This window comes from Pipistrellus hanaki (genome assembly GCF_964339955.1).
Source record: "Pipistrellus hanaki genome assembly, chromosome: 7".
NCBI lineage: Eukaryota > Metazoa > Chordata > Mammalia > Chiroptera > Vespertilionidae > Pipistrellus > Pipistrellus hanaki.
The window spans coordinates 12,346,161-12,365,130 of NC_140509.1; the positions used below are offsets into that span (position 1 = coordinate 12,346,161).

General features: G+C 49.6%; 2 protein-coding genes across 8 annotated transcripts; both read left to right on the forward strand.

The window, feature by feature from the left end:
• The first annotated feature begins 178 nt into the window (after nucleotides 1-178).
• On the forward strand, nucleotides 179-6,734 carry KLHDC3 (kelch domain containing 3). 7 transcript variants are annotated; one of them, XM_084890351.1, is made up of 13 exons: nucleotides 189-318; nucleotides 1,325-1,400; nucleotides 2,452-2,664; nucleotides 2,838-3,014; nucleotides 3,141-3,256; nucleotides 3,676-3,747; nucleotides 3,876-4,089; nucleotides 4,165-4,251; nucleotides 4,399-4,507; nucleotides 4,636-4,709; nucleotides 4,832-4,910; nucleotides 5,853-5,906; nucleotides 6,105-6,734. In XM_084890351.1, the coding sequence occupies exons 3-12, from the start codon at nucleotides 2,511-2,513 to the stop codon at nucleotides 5,896-5,898; spliced, it is 1,128 nt and encodes a 375-aa protein (XP_084746477.1). In that variant the 5' UTR covers nucleotides 189-318; nucleotides 1,325-1,400; nucleotides 2,452-2,510; the 3' UTR covers nucleotides 5,899-5,906; nucleotides 6,105-6,734. The 7 variants fall into 7 exon arrangements, with proteins under 7 accessions (XP_084746476.1, XP_084746472.1, XP_084746477.1 ...); XM_084890350.1 differs by lacking the exon at nucleotides 1,325-1,400 and having other exon boundaries at nucleotides 179-318; XM_084890347.1 differs by lacking the exon at nucleotides 5,853-5,906 and having other exon boundaries at nucleotides 190-318.
• A 215-nt stretch (nucleotides 6,735-6,949) lies between these two features.
• RRP36 (ribosomal RNA processing 36) lies at nucleotides 6,950-15,254 on the forward strand. Its single transcript, XM_084890361.1, has 7 exons — nucleotides 6,950-7,099; nucleotides 12,799-12,946; nucleotides 13,081-13,147; nucleotides 13,226-13,330; nucleotides 13,672-13,746; nucleotides 13,840-13,957; nucleotides 14,539-15,254. Exons 1-7 carry the CDS (start codon nucleotides 7,009-7,011, stop codon nucleotides 14,673-14,675), a joined length of 741 nt encoding a protein of 246 aa, XP_084746487.1. The 5' UTR covers nucleotides 6,950-7,008; the 3' UTR covers nucleotides 14,676-15,254.
• Nucleotides 15,255-18,970: the final 3,716 nt, after the last annotated feature.

The window sequence follows — 18,970 nt, forward strand, 5'->3', positions numbered from 1 at the left end:
CCTGCCCCCGCCACCCTCATCCCCGGCTCAACCAAAGAACTACATTACCCAGGGGCACCCGCGGGTTTTTTTTTGGCATATCCGCACATGCGTACAATCTACTTGAGCGCCTTCCCACTGCTCAGCGCCTCAGCTCGAAGCCGATGGACTACAAGTCCCGGCAGGCTTCGGAACTTGGCTCGGACTGCACGTGCGCGCACCGCTGCCCGCCGGAAGCATTGAGCCTGGTTGTGTTTATCTCGTTGGAGACCGAGTCGTCGGTTGGCGCTCAACGGGTTCCAGGCTGCCCGCGGCCCCGCCCCGGCCCGGCCTGACCAGGTAGCCCGGGGTGGGTTGGTGTGACAAGGAAACTGGAGGTGCCGGGGGCGCCCTTGTCTGGAGCTGGAACCGCGAGGGAGAGGCCGGAGGGTGCTGAGGTGGGGGTGGGGAGGGAGCTAAGGGGACGATGGGAAAGGAGCGTGTGAATGGGGCAGGGTCGCGGAAGAACGGTGAGGTAACCGTGAGAGAGACTCGGCGGCTGGAGGAGGCACTGAGGGACCTGGAAGGAAGGCTGGGTTAGGAAGAGAACGGGGGGGGACTAAGGATAATGGAGGGGGTGGGGGGGAGGGTCCGGCGCTGTGGGGGAGGGGAGGTCGGGATGACTGGAAGAATCCAGAGACAGCGTCACATACTGGGAGGAATCTCTCTGGCCAAAAGGGGACAGTGATTATTAGCGCTTTTCCCTCAGTGAGAAAGGGAAAATGGAGAACTTTTGGGTGGAGCTTGGAGTGGTGGGAAAAGGAAAAAGGAGAAAACTGCAAGGCTCTAGAATCTAGAGTCTAGATTTAAAAAAAGGGGGGGTGGAGGGGGGCCGAGTGATAATTGCAAGAGAGCAGAGAGGGGGTAGGCACACGAAGGGAATTGAAGAAGTTGAGAATGCGGCCATGATGGAGGTTGGGGGAAACTCCAAGCTAGCACAGCCCCTGAGGGCGTGTTTCCATGAGCTTGGGTTGTCCTGACGGAAGAGAAGCTAAGATTCTCTCTCCACCTTTGGATGGGATTGCTTCTCTCTACTCCTGTGAGTTCTCTACCTTGATGGAGTTGCAGGGAGTAGAAGCTATGAGGGAAGACAAAGCACTCCCGTTCTTAGCCCTTCAGCCTCCCTATCCATCCCCTCAAGCCCAGAGCCCAGGTATTCTGGATTGAGGACAAGAGTAATCAAGGGAGACTATAGTTGTCAGGTTGGGCATGGTGGCTGTTTAAAGCCTGGGAAGAGAGGGTTGAGGGAGGTTGGTAGGGACTTGCAAGCCAGCTGAAAGCCATGCCCTTTTTTCTTTTTCTCAAGGGGCCTCCCTTGAGCTCTCTCTGGGCCTGAAGTTCTGCCTTGAACAGGGAGAAGATGATCCACCCAGACCCAACAGGTGCCTGCCAGCAAAGGCAGTGCCAGTCACTGGAGGCTCTGCCTGACGCGGGCTTCAAATGTACCCATTCCCACTAGGTTGGCAGGTTGTCTAAAAGAGATCAGCCCTCCAACCTGGGTCTTTTTCGTGTCCTGCCCAAGGGCATTTTGCTTCCCTTCTCGTCGCCAGTGCACCCTCCCACCGTCACCCCCCTTTGGGGACCCCTGTGGGAGGACAGCTGCTGGGAACAGTTTGTCTCTGCCACTGGAGTAGGGTTGGGAAATGGCAGGAGGAGGAAACCCTTCCTCCCCACCCCCACTCCCTCAATCTACAGCGGACACATACCTTTCTGATTAAGTTCCTAGTTTTGGCAGCACACCAGGCCCAGCTGCTAAAGGAACTCCTCATGCCTGGGAAGGCCCTTGGTGACCCCAACGACAGTAGCTCAGTTTGACAAGAGCTTCCTATGAGGGGTTAACCATCCATGGTAATGTGGAGGTCCCTGTCCTGGACCCCCCCCCCCCCCCCATCTTGCATAGGGGAACTAATCCACTCTAAAAGCCTAAAAGCTTTTCTGCTTGGAAGTACCCATGCCAGCTTTCAATGGACCGTCTGGGGCTGGCTGAGCTATTAATAGCTCCGAGTATTTTGAGATCCCTCTCCCCATCTTAAAGAGCACAGAGATTCTTAGAGAGGTGGCAGTAATCAGAGCAGAGCCAGAGGTACCAGAGGTACCAGGGAGCCCAGCAGCCTGGGAAGGGGCTTGGAGCTTGTGCCAGGCCATGGGTAGGGTAGAGCATCCATGAGTAGGGAATGATCTCGCTGAGCCCTTGATCAGCTGATTCTGAGCTGGCAGTCAGGTTGGAGTGGCCCCACCCTTTGCTTTTGGAGAACTCAGGGCCGGGGCTAGCTCCTTGACCTCGGCTGCTCCTCTGGGGCAGGGCCAGCCACCTGAGCTGGGGGGGCGGGGCGTGGGAGGAGCCACCCGGGTGACACTTGAAGGCAAGTGCCGGTCCCGGGCAGAGTCCTGGTGAGCCAGGCACAGGCCTCTGTGGCCCTGATTTGTGTGCAGGTAGCAGAGGCAGCAGGCCGTGCCGGGGGGGCATGTTGCTGTAACCAGTGGCCCAGGGGATGTTACGGTGGACAGTGCACCTGGAGGGCGGGCCCCGCAGGGTGAACCATGCTGCAGTGGCTGTTGGGCACCGGGTATTCTCCTTCGGGGGTTACTGCTCCGGTGAAGACTACGAAACACTGCGTCAGATTGATGTGCACATTTTCAACGCAGGTAAGCTAATCCTGGGAACGTCCCTGGTGCCCACTGGGGAGGGAAACGGGTGGTGGGGTGAGTTTTGGTGGTGGTCCTGTGGCCAAAGGGGATGAAGGAATGAAGATCTGGTTTGGGAAAAGGTGGACAGCCTGGAAGGAGGGTTCCAGGGTTGAGCTGAGCTATGCCCACAGTGTCCTTGCGCTGGACAAAGCTGCCCCCGGTGAGACCCACCGTCCGCGGGCAGCCTCCTGTGGTGCCATACATGCGGTATGGGCACTCCACCGTCCTCATCGATGACACGGTCTTCCTTTGGGGCGGGCGGAATGACACGGAAGGAGCCTGCAATGTTCTCTACGCCTTTGACGTCAGTGAGTACGGGGCTCTGTTCCTCCAAACGGTACCTCCCGTGCTGGGAAGATGTCGGCTGGGTTGGGAATAGGGCAACTCAGGAGGGTCAGAGTTGCTTAACTGGCTCAACCTCTCATCTCCTTCAGATACTCACAAGTGGTCCACGCCCCGAGTGTTAGGAACAGTTCCTGGGGCCCGGGACGGACATTCGGCTTGTGTCTTGGGCAAGACCATGTACATTTTTGGGGGCTACGAGCAACTGGTAGGTCTGGAAAGCAAGTGAGGGAGGGGAATTGAGGATGGTGGAATGGGAGGCTTTGGCTCGTTTTGCAGGGTTTTTGGTTGTTGTCGTTAATCCTCACCTGAGGTTGTTTTTCCATTGATTTTTAGAGATAGTGGAAGGGAGGGGGAGAGACCAGGAGGAACTTTGATGTGAGAGATAGTCAATTTAGTTGCCTCTGGCACGTGCCTCAATCAGGGCTTAAGGTCAAGCCTGCAACTGAGGTATGTGCCCTTGACTGAAATTGAGCCCAGGACCCTTCAGTCTGCAGGCCAAAGCTCTATCCACTGAGCCAAACTGGCTGGGGCTATTTTGCAGGTTTTTGAGGGGAGGGATGGAGGTCAGAGACTACTGACCCAATCTTATATTCCTTTTTTCACTTCCTTTCTCTTCCCATTCAGGCCGACTGCTTTTCCAATGATATTCACAAGCTGGATACCAGCACCATGACGTGGACCCTTATCTGTACAAAGGTCTGCCCTTCCTCCTTTCTCCCAGACCCCACCCTCAATCGAAGAAACCATAGGAAGTTCAATAGTGAGAGCAGATCCTTTCCCAGCCTTCTCACCCCCCTCATCTCTCTTCTCCCCCTCCTGCTCAGGGCAATCCTGCACGCTGGAGGGACTTCCACTCAGCCACAATGCTGGGCAGTCACATGTATGTCTTTGGGGGTCGCGCTGACCGATTTGGGCCGTTCCATTCCAACAATGAGATTTACTGCAACCGCATCCGAGTCTTTGACACCAGGACTGAGGCCTGGCTGGACTGTCCAGCCACTCCGGTGCTGCCCGAGGGGCGCCGGAGCCACTCGGCCTGTGAGTGCTATGTCCCTGCGGAGTCCTCCCTCCCCACAGCGTCTTCACACTCCTGACGTCCCCCTCTCCTTCCAGTTGGCTACAACGGGGAGCTGTACATTTTTGGTGGCTATAATGCAAGGCTGAACCGGCACTTCCATGACCTGTGGAAATTTAACCCTGGTAAAGAACACTGCCTCTAAGGGAGAAGCAGGGAGCACGTGAGAGGGGAGGGAAAGAAAGAAAGAATCCTGAGTAGGTGAGAGGTTGAGGTTGGAGAGGATATCTGGCCTGGGCAGGTATTGAATCTCCATGTAAACTTCTCTGTAGTGTCCTTTACCTGGAAAAAGATTGAACCGAAGGGAAAGGGGCCATGTCCACGCCGGCGCCAGTGCTGCTGTATTGTTGGTGACAAAATTGTCCTCTTTGGGGGTACCAGGTTAGTAGGAGAGAGGGGAGGGCGCAGGGAAGGCCCTAAGTCTGGGGCTAAACTGGGAGGCATTTGAGCAAGAAGGGTCACATGAGCATTCTTTCCTCCTTCCTTTATCTCTCTTTTGATCTCTACAGTCCGTCTCCTGAGGAAGGCCTGGGAGATGAGTTTGACCTCATAGATCATTCTGATTTACACATTTTGGACTTTAGTAAGTACACTTATTCCCAAAGTGCTCCTGCCATCAGGGTCCCTGTCTCTGGGTAGTGACACCCAGGACCGAATCTTTCCTTGGCTTTGACTATGTCCCTGTCTCCCATTCTTCCTCTAAAGGCCCTAGTCTGAAGACTCTGTGCAAACTGGCTGTAATTCAGTATAACCTGGACCAGTCCTGTTTGCCCCATGACATCAGGTACAGTGAGTGGTTGGAAAGAAGGGATTGATTGAGAGTAAGTGGCAGCACAAGCATGACCTCATATGGAAGATATAGAATTCTTGTGGAGAATGAGATGGAAGGAGATATAGACTGTCCACTGGGTAAATTACATGGGGGAAAAATTGTTTTTCAAACGAAGCTCAGGAGCATCACTTCCTGAGATCTGAGCCTATATGGTTGTTTCTTTAACATGCTGAAAAAGTTTGATTAAATCTTAGGACCTACCTGCAAGTAAAGATAAGTTTAGAAGCCTCTGAATCACCTTAGTTCTGGAATTAAGTGAGTTCTTCCTAGCTCCTTCCCTTTTAGTTTCACTCTTAGGTCTAAATCAGGCACCAAAAGTACTTTGTATATAATTATGCCCTTTTGGGTCATTCTTCCGCACGTCTTTTTCCTTGTATCAGTTCAGTTCAGGAGCCTGGACTGCACATGGGGAGGCTCTGACCTATATCTTTCCTCCTATATCAGCCCAAATCAGCTGTAGCAGGGCCCTGAGTTAGGCTCTCAGCTCCGCCCAAGTCAGCCTAGTGAGGAAGTAAGACTGCAGTTTTACCAGATACTGAGCTAGGTTACAAGTCTGTTCCTGTCCCATCCCCCCCCCCCCCAATTTTCCTTTTCACACCTAAATCAAGTACTGTAGACTATAGTGAGGGTTTGGAGCTAAGGAGGTTATTGGTAAATCTTTATAGAATGGCAGAATTGTCAAAAAGGGATTTAATTTTAACGTGATGGGATGGGTGGGGAAGACCTGGGGTGGGAGGGTAGGAGAGCCAAATCAGACTTCTTTCTGAAAGGGATAGTAGTTGAGAGCAAAATGGGCATTCCTGAATTGGGATAGGAGCTGCCTGGTTGGATCTAAGCAGAGGATAGATAGGTTGGGAAATTTACTGAGATGTATACACCTGTGCTTTTCTCCAGGTGTTGGGCAAAAGAAGATGTAAACATAAACAGGAAGTCCACTTGAGCTTGCAGGTGGAGTTGTGGGTGGTATTGGATTTGGTGGTGGGCGGGCCTGATTGTTAAATCTAGAAGGGCTGTAAGGAAGAGGTGGCTGTGGGTAGTTAAGGTTTAAGGAAGTTGAAGACACTGCTGTATTCATAGTTTTGATTCCAATTCTGGGCGTGGGCGGAGGCTCCTCTTCCTGTCCTTTACACCTGTCACTGTTGGCAGGTGGGAGCTGAATGCCATGACCACCAACAGCAATATCAGTCGCCCCATCGTCTCCTCCCATGGGTAGAAGGAAGTTTTTGCCACCATCCCTCCGGAGCCTGCTGCTGTCTTCACTGCCCCTACCTGTCTCTCACCCGCCTGCCCCTTTGGACCCTGGTATACCTCCACATGGAGTTGTTGGACTAGAGGTGTTTTTTGTGCTGTGAACTCAGTGGGGAGCTGTGGGGGGAGGGCTAGGTCCCCCCCTCCTTGGGCCGAGGGCCCCTTCCCTTGGTGCTCTGTCCCATCCACCTTCTTCCAACTGCTCCTGGACTCTGCTCTGTCCCAGGCCAGCAGGCCTCTGAGAAGTGAAGGGAATGGGGAGAAGGGAGAAGCAAGCAGTGTCTGGTCCTCAGAAGCTTCCCTCCCGCTCTGTTTTCACCCGCCCCTGCTTGAGCCATGAGCATTGATTGGGAGCTGAGAGAAGTTGCAGCTGTTGCCATGAAACCTCCTTCGCCCTGACCCGGGGAAGGCGAGGACCAGCAGATAATCCTACCCCTTCCTTGAGCTGTTGCTGTAACCCTGATGCTCACAGCCAGCTCAGATTTTATAAAAATTAAAGACCTCTAAACCAATGATCTGTCTTTGTGGAATAAATGGGATGGCAGGAGCTTGTCCAGGGGGCAGGGGGCACTCGCAGGTCAAATGCCACGTGGCTTGGCCCACCTCGTCGGCGCGGAGTCCACGGCCAGGTGATAAAGTGGCCACGTTACCTGGAGTGGGCGCCCCAGCCCGGCGCCGGGCACTGGGCGTGTTGGGAGTCTGGCGTCTCCGCCTGTGCGGACCCGCCTCCCGGGCTGCCGGAAGGGGCGGGGCCGGAGCCGCCTGGGCGGAAGCCACGCCGTTGGTCCGCGCCGTGAGAGCGATGCCGAGAGCGAGATCCCGCGCCGGGCCGGCCGCCGGCTCTCCCCGCGGGGCCGGGGAGAGCGGAGATGACGGCGGGGGCCTGCGGAAGGGTGAGGCCGCGGGGCGGGAGGACGCCGGGGGCCGGGGGCTGGGGACCTGCGGAAGGGGGAGGCCGCGGGGCGGGAGGGGGCCGGGGGCCGGGGGCCTGCGGAAGGGGGAGGCCGCGGGGCGGGAGGGGGCCGGGGGCCGGGGACCTGCGGAAGGGGGAGGCCGCGGGGCGGGAGGGGGCCGGGGGCGGGAGGGGGCGGGCGCCAGGGGGGCCGCGAGGCGGGAGGAGCGCAGGTCCGGGCTCCCCGCCCGGTGCGGTGTCGGAGCCGGCAGCGCGGTTGCCGAGAGCTAAGTTCTCCCAAAGGCCCTCAAGGAGCGCCTTGGCGCAGTGGCAAGTTGGGAGAGGGTGCTTCCTGGGCCAGGACGCCCTGAGCAGGCTCTTAAAGGGAGGATGAAGGAGTCCCAGGGAGAGGACGCCTGTGGGAAAGCATTGAGGCCAGGACACGGGGTGCTGGGGAAGGACTCAGTTCGTCAAGATGAAAGAAGTTTGGCAGTCCCAGCGGGTCTGGCTCAGTGGATAGAGCCTCGGCCTGCGGACTGAAGGGTCCCAGGTTCGATTCCAGTCAAGGACAGGTGCCTGCTTGCGGGCTCCATCCCTAATAGGGGGCGTGCTGGAGGCAGCCCATCAGTGATTCTCATTTGTTTCTCTCGGTCCCTCTCCCTTTCTCTCTGGGGGGAAAAATAATAAATAATTAAATAAGTAAGTAAATATAAATATATATAGTTAGGCATAGTTCTAGATGCTGGAGATGCAATAGTGAATAAAGCAGCCAAAAACTGTCCTCATGGAATTTATCATTTAGAAAGAGTAGTTTTAAAAAAGAGACACATAAATTAGTCTATTAAAAGGCAGTAAAGCAGAATTGTATACTGTAAAAAGGTGAATCTTATGGCATGTGAATTATATCTCAATTTTCCAAAAAGGTTACCAGGTTATAGAGAGAAAGGGAGGGAATGCAATTATAAGTAATCAGAGGAGGCCTCACAGTAGGTGACGTTTGAGCCATGGTTGAAAGGTGCAGAGAAGTAATAAATGTATCTGAAGAAAATGCTCCAAGCAGAGGCAGCATCAAGTGCAAAGAACGCCTTCCTGCTCAGGGACTGCTAGGAGGGCAGCTGACAGAGGAGTGGGAGGAGGAGGTTAGTAGGAAATGAGATTAGATACAATATAGGGGCTAGGTCTCCTGGGGCTTCCAGCCACTTTAATGCTAAGCAAAGGTGGAAGGCGTTGGGGAGTTTTGAGTTCTGGAGTGACATGATCTGAAGTGTATTTATGTGGAGTGGGTATGAGGTTGGAGTGATAAGAGCAGAGTTACATTTTATTTATTGTTTACTTTTTATAATCTTTATTCAGATTATTACAGGTGTTCCTCTTCCCCCTCCACCTGATTCCCCACCCTACCCCATGCCCTTACCCCCGCCACTGTCTTCATCAATAGGTGTAAGATTTTTGTCCAATCTCTTCCCACACCTCTCAGACCCCTTCCCCCTGAGAATTGTCAGTCCACTCCCTTTCTATATCTCTGATTCTATTATATTCATCAGTCCATTCTGTTCATCAGATTTTTTATTCACTTGATTTTTAGATTCACTTGTTGGTAGGTATGTATTTGATGTCTTTTTTTGTTCATAATTTTCACCTTTACCTTTTTCTTCTTCCTCTTCTTACAGAATACCCTTCAGCAGTTCATCTTGGTTTGGTAGTGATGAATTCCTTTAACTTTTTCTTGTCTGAAGCTCTTTATATGACTTTCAATTCTGAATGATAGCTTTGCTGGGTAGAGTAGTCTTGGTTGTAGGTTCTTGCTGTTCATCACTTTGAATATTTCTTGCTACTCCCTTCTGACCTGCATAGTTTCTGTTGAGAAATCAGCTGACAGTCATATGGGTACTCCCTTGTAGATTATCTAGCTGTTTTTTCTCTTGCTGCATTCAAGATTCTCTCTTTGTCTTTTGCCCTTGGCATTTTAATTATGATGTGTCTTGGTGTGATCCTCTTTGGATTCCTCTTGTTTGGGGTTCTGTTTGCTTCCTGGACTCGTAAGTGTATTTCTTTTACCAGGTAGGGAACGTTTTCTGTCATTATTTCTTCCAATAGGCCTTCAATATCCTGTTCGCTCTCTACTGGCACCCCAAAAATCCGGATGTTGGTACGCTTAAAGCCGTCCCAGATGCTCCTTACACTATCCTCACACTTTTGGATTTTTCTTTCTTTCTGCCAGAGGGATGGGTGTTTTTTGTTTCCTCACATTCCAGATCTTTGGTTTGACTCGTGGGGTACGTTGATCTACAGTTGTTTCTGTATATTCTTTATTTCAGACAGTGTATGCTTAATTTCTGACTGGTCCTTTTCCTTTTTTCTTTTTTTTTTTTTTTTTTTGTGCATTCTCATTAAGGTCGGTGAAGGTCTCACTAAGCTTCTTGGGGGTTCTCATCAAGTTTCTCGGTGGTTTTTAGAAGATTCTGGAGTAACCTTATAAATGTGGTTCTGAACTCTCTGTCATCTAGTAGTTTACTTTCCTCCATCTCTCCCATTTGTGACATGTTTCTGTGTCTCCGTATTTTGGCTGCCTCCCTGTGTTGCTGGAGTGGCTTTGTGTGGTCAATGACATATAGGGGCCAGTAGCTCAACTTCCCCAATCGCCTGAGGTGGTCACTCTTGGTACACCCCTTCATGGGCTGAGTGCAAAGTCTTGGTGTAATTAAACCTTGATTGCTGTTGGTACACTGGGAGGAATTGACCTCCAGGCCTATTGGCTGTGGGGACCCGCTGTGTCTATAATGGAAGAACTGCTGCACTGGAGACATGCTTATGGTGCAGGCCTTGTTTCAGTGGGGCTTTGGTGCTCACTGAGTCTGTCTCCCGAATGTGTCGAGTTGAGATCTGGTGTCTCTCTCACACTGACCACTAGGTACACTGGCTTCTGGATCTCCAATGGGGTGCAGTTCAGCTACTGTCTGGGGCCACCCTGCAGGAGCTACAGCGAGAACCACAGTCCTCTCCTCCCTGCTTGGAGCTTGGAGGCTTTGGAGCTGTCTGCACCAGGTTTCAAGTTTGCTAGGTTATACTGCATTAGAGAAAGCCATTCATATGCAAAAATCGCTGCTTGGAGCTTGGGTGTGTTTGTAAATTGTGTAGGGCAGAGTCTCAGGGCATCACTAGGCTAGGACTTGGCAAACAGCGATGGCTGCCCATCAGCTCTCTCTGCCTCTCCGCCCGCGTCTTGCGCCCCCACACAGCAAACAATTATTCTTGCACGCAGTTCTGCAAGCAAGCCCCCCTCACTTCCAACCCGATGGCAGACAGTCTAGCTTCTCCCCAGAAACTGGATTTCAGAGAGATTGGGAGTTTGTCTCTCTTCAGGTTGAAGAAAGCAACGCCCGCCTCCAGCCGGGATCCGCTGCCAGCCCATATCGCGTGCATGCCTGTATCTTAGTTTTTCAGCACTTGTGCCCTGATTGTTTTCTCTTTCCGTCTAGTTGTAGAGCTTCCACTTAGCCAGCTTTCCCGTGGTTCTGGGTGATAGCCGTTTTGTCTTTTATTGGGTCGGCAACTAAGTAATTGCGGATTTTTTAAAGAAAATCAAAGACAATTTTTTCATGGAACTAAATAACTTTATTCTGTAATGTATTGCCCATTTTGATCAATGACCTTTTGCCATCTTTCAGGCAGCATCATAATCCCACGTTCAAAAAACTTCTGGTTTTTATTAGCAAAAAACTGAATCAGGTATGATTTGACATCATCATCATTATTGAAATTTTTACCATTCAAGGAGTTTTGTAAAGATCGAAACAAAAAGTAATCAGATGGTGCAAGGTCAGGACTATATGGTGGATGTGGCAAAACATCCCAACCAAGCTCCATTAATTTTTGCCGAGTGACCAAAGATGTGTGTGGCCTTGCATTGTCATGATGGAATACAACACCTTTTCGATTTGTCAATTCGGGCCGCTTTTCTTCAACTGCATTGTTTAATTTCGTTAGTTGTTCAATGTAGACATCAGAATTGATCGTTTGGTTGGGTGGTAAGAGTTCAAAGTAGACAATTCCTTTGTAATCCCACCAAACTGATAACAAAACCTTCTTTTGATGAATATCAGCTTTTGATGTTGTTTGAGTTGGTTCACCTGGCCTGCTCCACGATCTTTTCCGCTTGATATTGTTGTAAACAACCCATTTTTCATCGCCAGTTATCAGTCGTTTTAAAAATGGATCATTTTCATTACGTTTCTTTAGCAAATCGCAGCTGCTAATGCGTTGCGTTAACTGTGATTCTTTCAGTTCGTGAGGAACCCATGTATCGAGTTTTTGAACATAGCCAAGTTGTTTTAAGTGATTTTCAATGCATGTATGTGATACATGAAGCTTCTCTGCAATCTCACGTGTTGTACTGTGACAGTCTGAATTGATTATTGCTTTGATTAGGGCGTCATCAACTTCAACTGGACGACCAGAGCGTTTTTCATCTTTGAGTGAAAAATCACCAGAACGAAATTTGGCAAACCAATTTTGACACTGCCGTTCTTTTAAGGCTTCGTCACCATAAACAGCACATAACTTTTTATGAGCTTGCGATGCGTTTTCCCTTTGCGGAAATAAAAAAGCAAAATATGACGAAAATGTTCCTTTTGATTTTCCATTTTTCAATGAACGCCAAACGAAAACTACAAAACAGATCAAAAAACTTTTTTTACTGATTAACAGCTGAATAGCCAACTATCAATAACAAAATGTGTTTTACATTTGTACTACGTCTGCAAACCTAAAAATTCAACTGAAGCCATATATGTGTGAAACCCGCAATTACTTAGCTGCCGACCCAATAGTTGTAGTTTTGTAATTGTGCATGGCAGCAGTTTAGATGTTTGCCTATGCCGCCATCTTGGATATCTCCCCTTATAGTTCTGAAGGCTGGCGGCAGAGTCCGCTGGACAACTCATTGGGGTAAAATGTCAGACGACCGCCACCGAGCACACTCGGGAAGCCGGCCTGCCTGGCGCTCCAACCTCGACCTGAGAAGAATTACATTTTAGATGTCTCTCTCAAACTGAAGTGGGGAGCATAACTGAGAGGAGGGAGACTGGAGGTTGGGAGACCAGATTAGGGTGAGGTGCTGAGATGATGAACCGGAGCATTGGCAACAGTAACTGGGCAAGGGAGACAGGCCCTCCTGGGGAGACCTGTGAAGGAATAATTTAAGAAGGTGAAAAAGAAGGGACTGTGGCCAAAATCGGTTTGGCTCAGTGGATAGAGCATTGGCCTGTGGACTGAAAGGTCCCAGGTTTGATTCTGGTCAAGGGCAGGTATCTTGGTTGTGGGCACATCCCCAATGGGGGTGTGCAGGAGACAGCTGATGGATGCTTCTCTCTCATCAATGTTTTTGACTCTGACCCTCTCTCTTCCTCTCTGAAAAATCAATAAAATATATATTAAAAAAAAAAAAAAAAGGACTGACTGGCTCCACTGCTGGCCTTACATACACACCTTAGCAAGGGGAGGGCCCAAGGTAGCTGAAACAGTTGGGAACTTAGATGACAGCACCATGACAGCCTGTGCTGCTCAGGACCTGTAGGGATTGGTTGGGTGGGGGTATTGGAAGGGGACAGTTACCTTAAGGAGAATGGAATGCTGTCTTCCCAGCAGTGGGAAATGCTGAGCTGAATTGTGTGTGTCCCCTATCTTCACCTCCTGCTACAGACACATCTAACATGTCATTTGAGGAGCTGTTGGAATTGCAGAGCCAAGTGGGGACTAAGACATACAAACAGTTGGTAGCTGGAAGCAGCACTAAGAAGCAAGGCTCTAGACCACCTGTCCAAAATGCATGTGTTGCGGATAAGCACAGGTGAGGAGCAGGCCTGTCCCAGGAGTTGGAGGATGTCTGCGATCTTGAGTCGGTGTCTATTTTCTTAGGGGGCAGGTGGGAGGCTTTTGGCCAAGACTGGAGTCCCCTTGACCCGTCCTTGAATTTCTCCACAGGCCCCTGGAAATGTCAGCCAAGGTCCGGGTGCCGTTTTTGCGTCAGGTCGTCCCCATCAGTAAGAAGGTGAGAAAGAGGCAGGAAGTGCTTTCTTGTGAAAGGAGACCGAACTGTATTTTTACATTCTCTCTGTTCTCTCCAAAGGTGGCCAGGGACCCCCGCTTTGACGATTTGTCAGGGGAATATAAGCCTGAAGTGTTTGACAAAACGTATCAATTCCTGAATGACATCCGGGCCAAAGAGAAACAGGTGTGTTGCATGAGGCGGGTCACTGGTTAGGGCTTGGGAAGCTAGGGCACAGGTTAGAGTCAGGCACAGGTAACTGGAGCATAGTGGTGGGCAGGTTTAATTCTCCCTAATTTGGTGCTTATATTCAAATCCTGGCTCATCTGTTCCGTTTACTAGCTTTCCATTGGCAAGTTACTCAACTTGGCTTTGCTTCAGTTTTCTAATCATAAAAAGAAAGAACAATTCCTATCTCATAGTGTTACTGAGTTAACATATGCGAACCTCTTAGAGTAATGCCTGGCACAGAATTTCAGCTAACATTTACAGCATGCTAACCACCACATCCATTTCCCATGGTGCAGCTTGTGAAAAAGCAGTTGAAGAAGCACCGTTCAGGGGAGAAGCATGAGCAGCTGCAGCAGCTGCTTCAGCGAATGGTGAGTGAGTCAGATTGTGGGTGGGGGTGAAGGTAGTGCAAGGCAGGAGGTAGCTCACAGTTGCTCACAACCCATCTCATCTTTGCTCTTCAGGAGCAGCAAGAAATGGCCCAGCAGGAACGAAGGCGGCAGCAGGAGCTGCGCCTGGCTCTCCAGCAGGAGCGGCGGGCTCAGGCCCAGCAGGGCCATCGTCCGTACTTCCTGAAGAAATGTGAGTGGGCGCAGCTGTGACAGGCTGGCTGCAGGGGCAGGGCATGAATGCTGGATCCCATAGTATATTAGGAGGAGAGTAGAAATACTGTGGGGAGGAGTTACCCATTCTCATTTCCCTAAAATTAGATTATCGGCAGGGGGTGTTGCTTTTATTTATTTTTTTAATGATATGACACAGTAGGGTTTCGTTTGCTTGTTTGTTTTTTTGATTTTTCAAAAAATGGGAATGGAATGGGAGGAGAAACATCAATTTGTTTTCCATTTATTTATACATTCATTGCTGGGTGGTTGTTTTTTTGTATGTTCTCTTATCGGGGATCGAACCCATATCTGAATGACGATGTAACCAACTGAGCTACGTGCCCAGGGCAGGGTGTGCTCCCCATATATGCTGGACTGGGAACATAGAAGCTCCCAGTTGGTTGAGTTGTAAAAGAATGGAATCAGAGAAAAAGACAGCTTGCTTACACCCATTAACTCTTAAGTCATGTGTCCCAGCACAGTGGTTGAGAATTATTGACTGGGGAACAGGGAAAGTGGTGCTTTTGCTTACCAGCTTGATTTCTCCCTGTCCTCTAGCTGAACAGCGCCAGTTGGTCCTCGCTGAGAAGTTCAAGGAGCTGAAACGCAGCAAGAAGCTAGACAGCTTCTTGAGTCGAAAAAGGCGCCGAAACGCAGGCAAAGACAGGCGACATCTCCCTTTGAATAAAGACTAGTTCGGAACTGACCTCAGCGCTGCCACTGCCCCAGTGAGAAATGGATCTGTGGGTCAGACTCGGGCTTGGCCTGTTCTGGATCTTTCCCATTGAAGGACAAGGATCACAGCTGCCCTTGAACTGATTGGCTCAGCGAGGACTAGAGGGCTCTCGGGCTGCCCCAGGGATGGACAAGCACAGCTCAGCCTCCTGCCATGCCGCACTCCTCTGCTCGGATCTGGTTCACCCTGTACTCGTGTCCTCCCAGCCTGGCCTTCAACCAGGGGTGGGGAACCTTTTTTCTGCCAAGGGCCATTTGTATATTTATAACATCATTCTTGGGCCATACAGTAATATCAGTTTAAAAATTAGCTGCCAAATTTAATCAAACATTTAATTTTTTAAAACTCACCCCTAATGCCTTGGCAGGGCCAGACCAAATGATGCCATGGGTCTGGCCAGACATTCCTCATTGCTATGAAATGATGACTCTGACAGAGAAGAAAATGGGTCAGGTTAGTGGAGGCCATGGAGTCTGTTGACAGCTTCCAGGACTGGGACTTGATGTAGGAGCCAGTTAATAAACATTCTTGTCACTCATCTGCTTTATGTGTGTGCGTGTGGAAGGGATGGGGGTGTGGGGAGCCTAAAATTACTGTCTTGGCCAAAATCTAAGGCTCCTACAAAGTGAGAAGTCAGATCAGAGACCCAAGAGCAGATCATTTAAAGAGTGAACCAATCCCACAATTCACCTACTTAGCTTTCCTTTGGATGCAAGGGGAGGTAGGAGATGGGGACAAAAAAGTATCGGCACGGCTGTCTCTCAATACTGTTTGGGTCTAGAATTCATACTACACATTTGAGGTGGAAAATCCTCAACCTGATCATTCAGAGTGGCCTGGGGTTGGCAGTGTCTCCAGGCACCCAGCAGGAGCAAATGCAGTTCTCTCAGGACTGTACTGTATACCCAGGCCTGAAGGAATTCCTGCAGATAAAACCTCAAGGACTGTGCGTTTACAATCCACACCAAGGAAAGAAACCACCACCAGCAAGAGGAAACAGAATTAGAACAGCAACAACAGATGTTGAAAGTGAAAAATAGAAAATGTACATTAAAAGAAAAAGTATGAATAATTAAAAAGACTATAAGAAAGGACCAAATTGGTTTGGTTAAAGTAAAACTTAAAAATGAAAAATATGCTATATGAATTGAGAAACTTAATGGTTAAGCAGCAGATTAGACACCTAAAAGGAGAATGAACCTGAAGTAGACCTGAGAAAGTTACAAGATGGAAAGTGCCCAGGGATACAAGGAAATGGGAACGAAGGTAAAGAGGTTGGAAAACCACTGAGATGGAGTGAGAAGGTGTGACATAACCAGAGTTCCAGAAGGAGTGAATACTTCAAAGAGGCTGAGAATTTTCTAGAATTGAAGTTTATAAACACAACTGGAAATTCCAAGCAGGATTGGGGAAAAAAAATCCAGAAATTAACAAGACATTAGGAAGACTAACAAAAAAGAAAGCAGCTATAAAGAGAAGGGGAGAGACAGAATTAGAAACTAGGACGTCTATTATGGGATACTAATGGGATGGGGTGAAAGGCGGTCTGATGACAGAAATGTAAGATGAAGCATACGAAGCTCTGCTCTCAGTGGGAGCGGAGGGCTGTAGCTGTCGGGATAGTTTGCCTTGCCCAGAGGCAGTGAGCGATCTAGTGCTGCAAGGTCCCCGAAGACGTGTGTCAGTACCACTTTAAAGCCAAAGAACAGATTCTGGCTGATAAAAACAGAAAAAGACCATTTAACTATTAGACTCATAGAAACACAGAAGGTTGGAGGGGAGCTAAAAAGGGGGAAAGGGGGCGCTTAGCCAACATGTTACTGTACTTTTGGATATAGCCATCCTAGCAGGTGTGCAGTGGAAGCTCCTTAATTAGAGCAGAGAGCCCCTTGGTAATGCACATGGATGACCTTTAAATTAATGTCAGCTGAGTCCGAGGTGACAGCTTCTCAAAATGTTGGAGTCAATTATCAGTACTGATTTCTTATCTTTATCCATGTGCTTGGAATGAGGAACGAATAGGACCTTGACTTGCCCAGGTCTCTTTTTTTTTTTTTTTTAAATATATATACATATATATATTTTATTGATTTTCCACAGAGAGGAAGGGAAAGGGAGAGAGAGCCAGAAACATCGATGAGAGAAACATTGACCAGCCTCCTGCACACCCCCCACCGGGGATGTGTCCGCAACCAATGTACATGCCCTTGACCAGAATTGAACCTGGGACCCTTCAGTCCGCAGACCAATGCTCTATCCACTGAGCCAAACCAGTTTCGGCTTACCCAGGTCTTCATATTGCTAAATCCCAGGAATGATGAATGAATAGGACCTGGGTACACCCAAAACTTCTTTGACCTTAAACCCCGCTCTGGAAATAAATAAATGCGCTGTATTGTCTGGTGGGTGGTTGACTGTCTCTCCATCAGAATGGCAGCCCCCCACCTGGATCCCAGCTTGAATCTATTTCTGCTTCTGGTCTCTTTCTTATTTTAATTTCTTAATCCCCAGCTCCTCCACTCAGGAACCTGCCGTTTTCCGTGTGGGTCACGGAAAAGAGAAACAGCCCCCCCCCCCCCCAAATTAGTATTTCCCTGATTAAACGAGCAGTTCAGTGCACTCTAAATTCTGCCTTGGCACCAGACTGCTGATGTGAAGCTGTCATTGCTGCCACCTAAGCTCCTCCCACTTTCCCTCCTGCTTTGCTCTAGATTGAGCAATTCCCGCAGAGGCATCTGATTAGCCACACCTTGGTCACATGGCAGCAAGAGGATGCTGGAAAAGCAAGTCTTTTATATGGTGGGAGGTGGACTCTATCTTATATCTAGATTTATGGTGGGGAGTTTCCAAGCTGGAGAAGGAGGTTCAGATGAAGGGTGGTCAAGAAAACGTATGTCCACTTCAGGCTGGACTGGCCCCTAAACCTTCAAACTGCTACTTTTCCCTTCAAGGGAGCAGAGGAGACAATGGCCAGCTCTGAACTTCAGCTATGGATGTGTTTAGGCGGGGCTTTCTTTTGTTCTGTTCCCCACTCCCATTGGTAACAGATTTATTGAAATATAATTCATATATACCATAACTTTACCTATTTAAAATGTACAATTTGCCTGGCCAGTGTGGCTCAGTAGTTGAGCATCAACTATGAACCAGAAGGTCACAGTTTGATTCCTGGTCATAGGGCACATGCCCGGGTTGTGGGCTCAGTCCCATGTAGGACATGCAGGAGGCAGCCAATTGATTCTCTCTCATCATTGATCTTTCTCTCTTTCCCTTCCTCTCTGAAATCAATAACAAATATATGTTAAAAAAAAATAAACTGTACAATATAATGGTTTTAATATATTCACAATCAATTTTGTAGCATTTTCACCAATCCCAAAAGAAGAAGCCCCGTATACTTGAGTAGTCACTTCCCTTTTCTATCCAGTGCCCCCAGCTCTAGGAAACCACTAAACACTTTGCCTCTATTTTGGGACATTTCATATAAATGGAATCAACATGTGGCCCTTAATGTGCAAACCAGCTGTAGGGATATGAGGAACCGTAGCTGTGGGGATGGTCTCACAAGGAGTCAGGGGAGCAAACTTCTGTCCAGAGTGGCCCAAGGTCCGCCCTCTAGGGATGGGAAGTCCTGAGGGCAGACAAAGGGGCTCAGGTCTCTAGTGGTGCTGGTGACCAGGGCAGAATCAGCACTGCCCACTGGACAGCTGAATGTGGGCCAAGTCTAGGGGTGGGGTTATATTGTGGGCAACACAGGAGCTGGACTGCAGACAGGAACATGCAACGTTTTGGGGCCACATCTGATGTGTCCTTCCCTTAAGAACTGCTGGAGACATGTCCATTGCAGGTGAGCAGGTAGGTCCCTGTGGGAGGCTGAGGGCAGGTGACTGAGGGTAAATAAGGGGCTGAAGGAGTGCAGTGAGGAAGGCTAGTGGTGTGGTGTGGAGCTCGGCTCACGCAGAAGCCAAGGAGGCAGCAGCAACATGGGAGGAGGGGGAGACAGACTCATCTTGTCCCCTCATGTGATGCATGCTGGCCTTGCTACTACAGCCAGGGGCTCTGGGTCTCCCGTCTCCGGGAAAAACAGGCCCATAAAGAGCAGAAGAGCGAAAAGCTGTGGGCATAAAGGCGACCTCAAGAATAGGCATGACCTGCTCTGGCCAGTGTTCTCAGTGGTTAGAGCATCGGCCTGCACACCTAAGGGTTTCACGTTCTGTTCCCAGTCAAGAGCACGTACCTGGGTTGCAGGTTCAA

Bases quoted from the DNA above. Each gene is read 5' to 3' on its own strand.
- KLHDC3 (XM_084890346.1), top strand. From the start codon at position 2,511: ATGTTACGGTGGACAGTGCACCTGGAGGGCGGGCCCCGCAGGGTGAAC. The intron at 2,665-2,837 runs GTAAGCTAATCC...CTATGCCCACAG, and splicing joins TGTGCACATTTTCAACGCAG to TGTCCTTGCGCTGGACAAAG. The intron at 4,090-4,164 runs GTGAGTGCTATG...CTCTCCTTCCAG, and splicing joins GCGCCGGAGCCACTCGGCCT to TTGGCTACAACGGGGAGCTG.
- RRP36 (XM_084890361.1), top strand. From the start codon at position 7,009: ATGCCGAGAGCGAGATCCCGCGCCGGGCCGGCCGCCGGCTCTCCCCGC. The intron at 13,747-13,839 runs GTGAGTGAGTCA...TTTGCTCTTCAG, and splicing joins AGCAGCTGCTTCAGCGAATG to GAGCAGCAAGAAATGGCCCA. The intron at 13,958-14,538 runs GTGAGTGGGCGC...CCTGTCCTCTAG, and splicing joins TCCGTACTTCCTGAAGAAAT to CTGAACAGCGCCAGTTGGTC.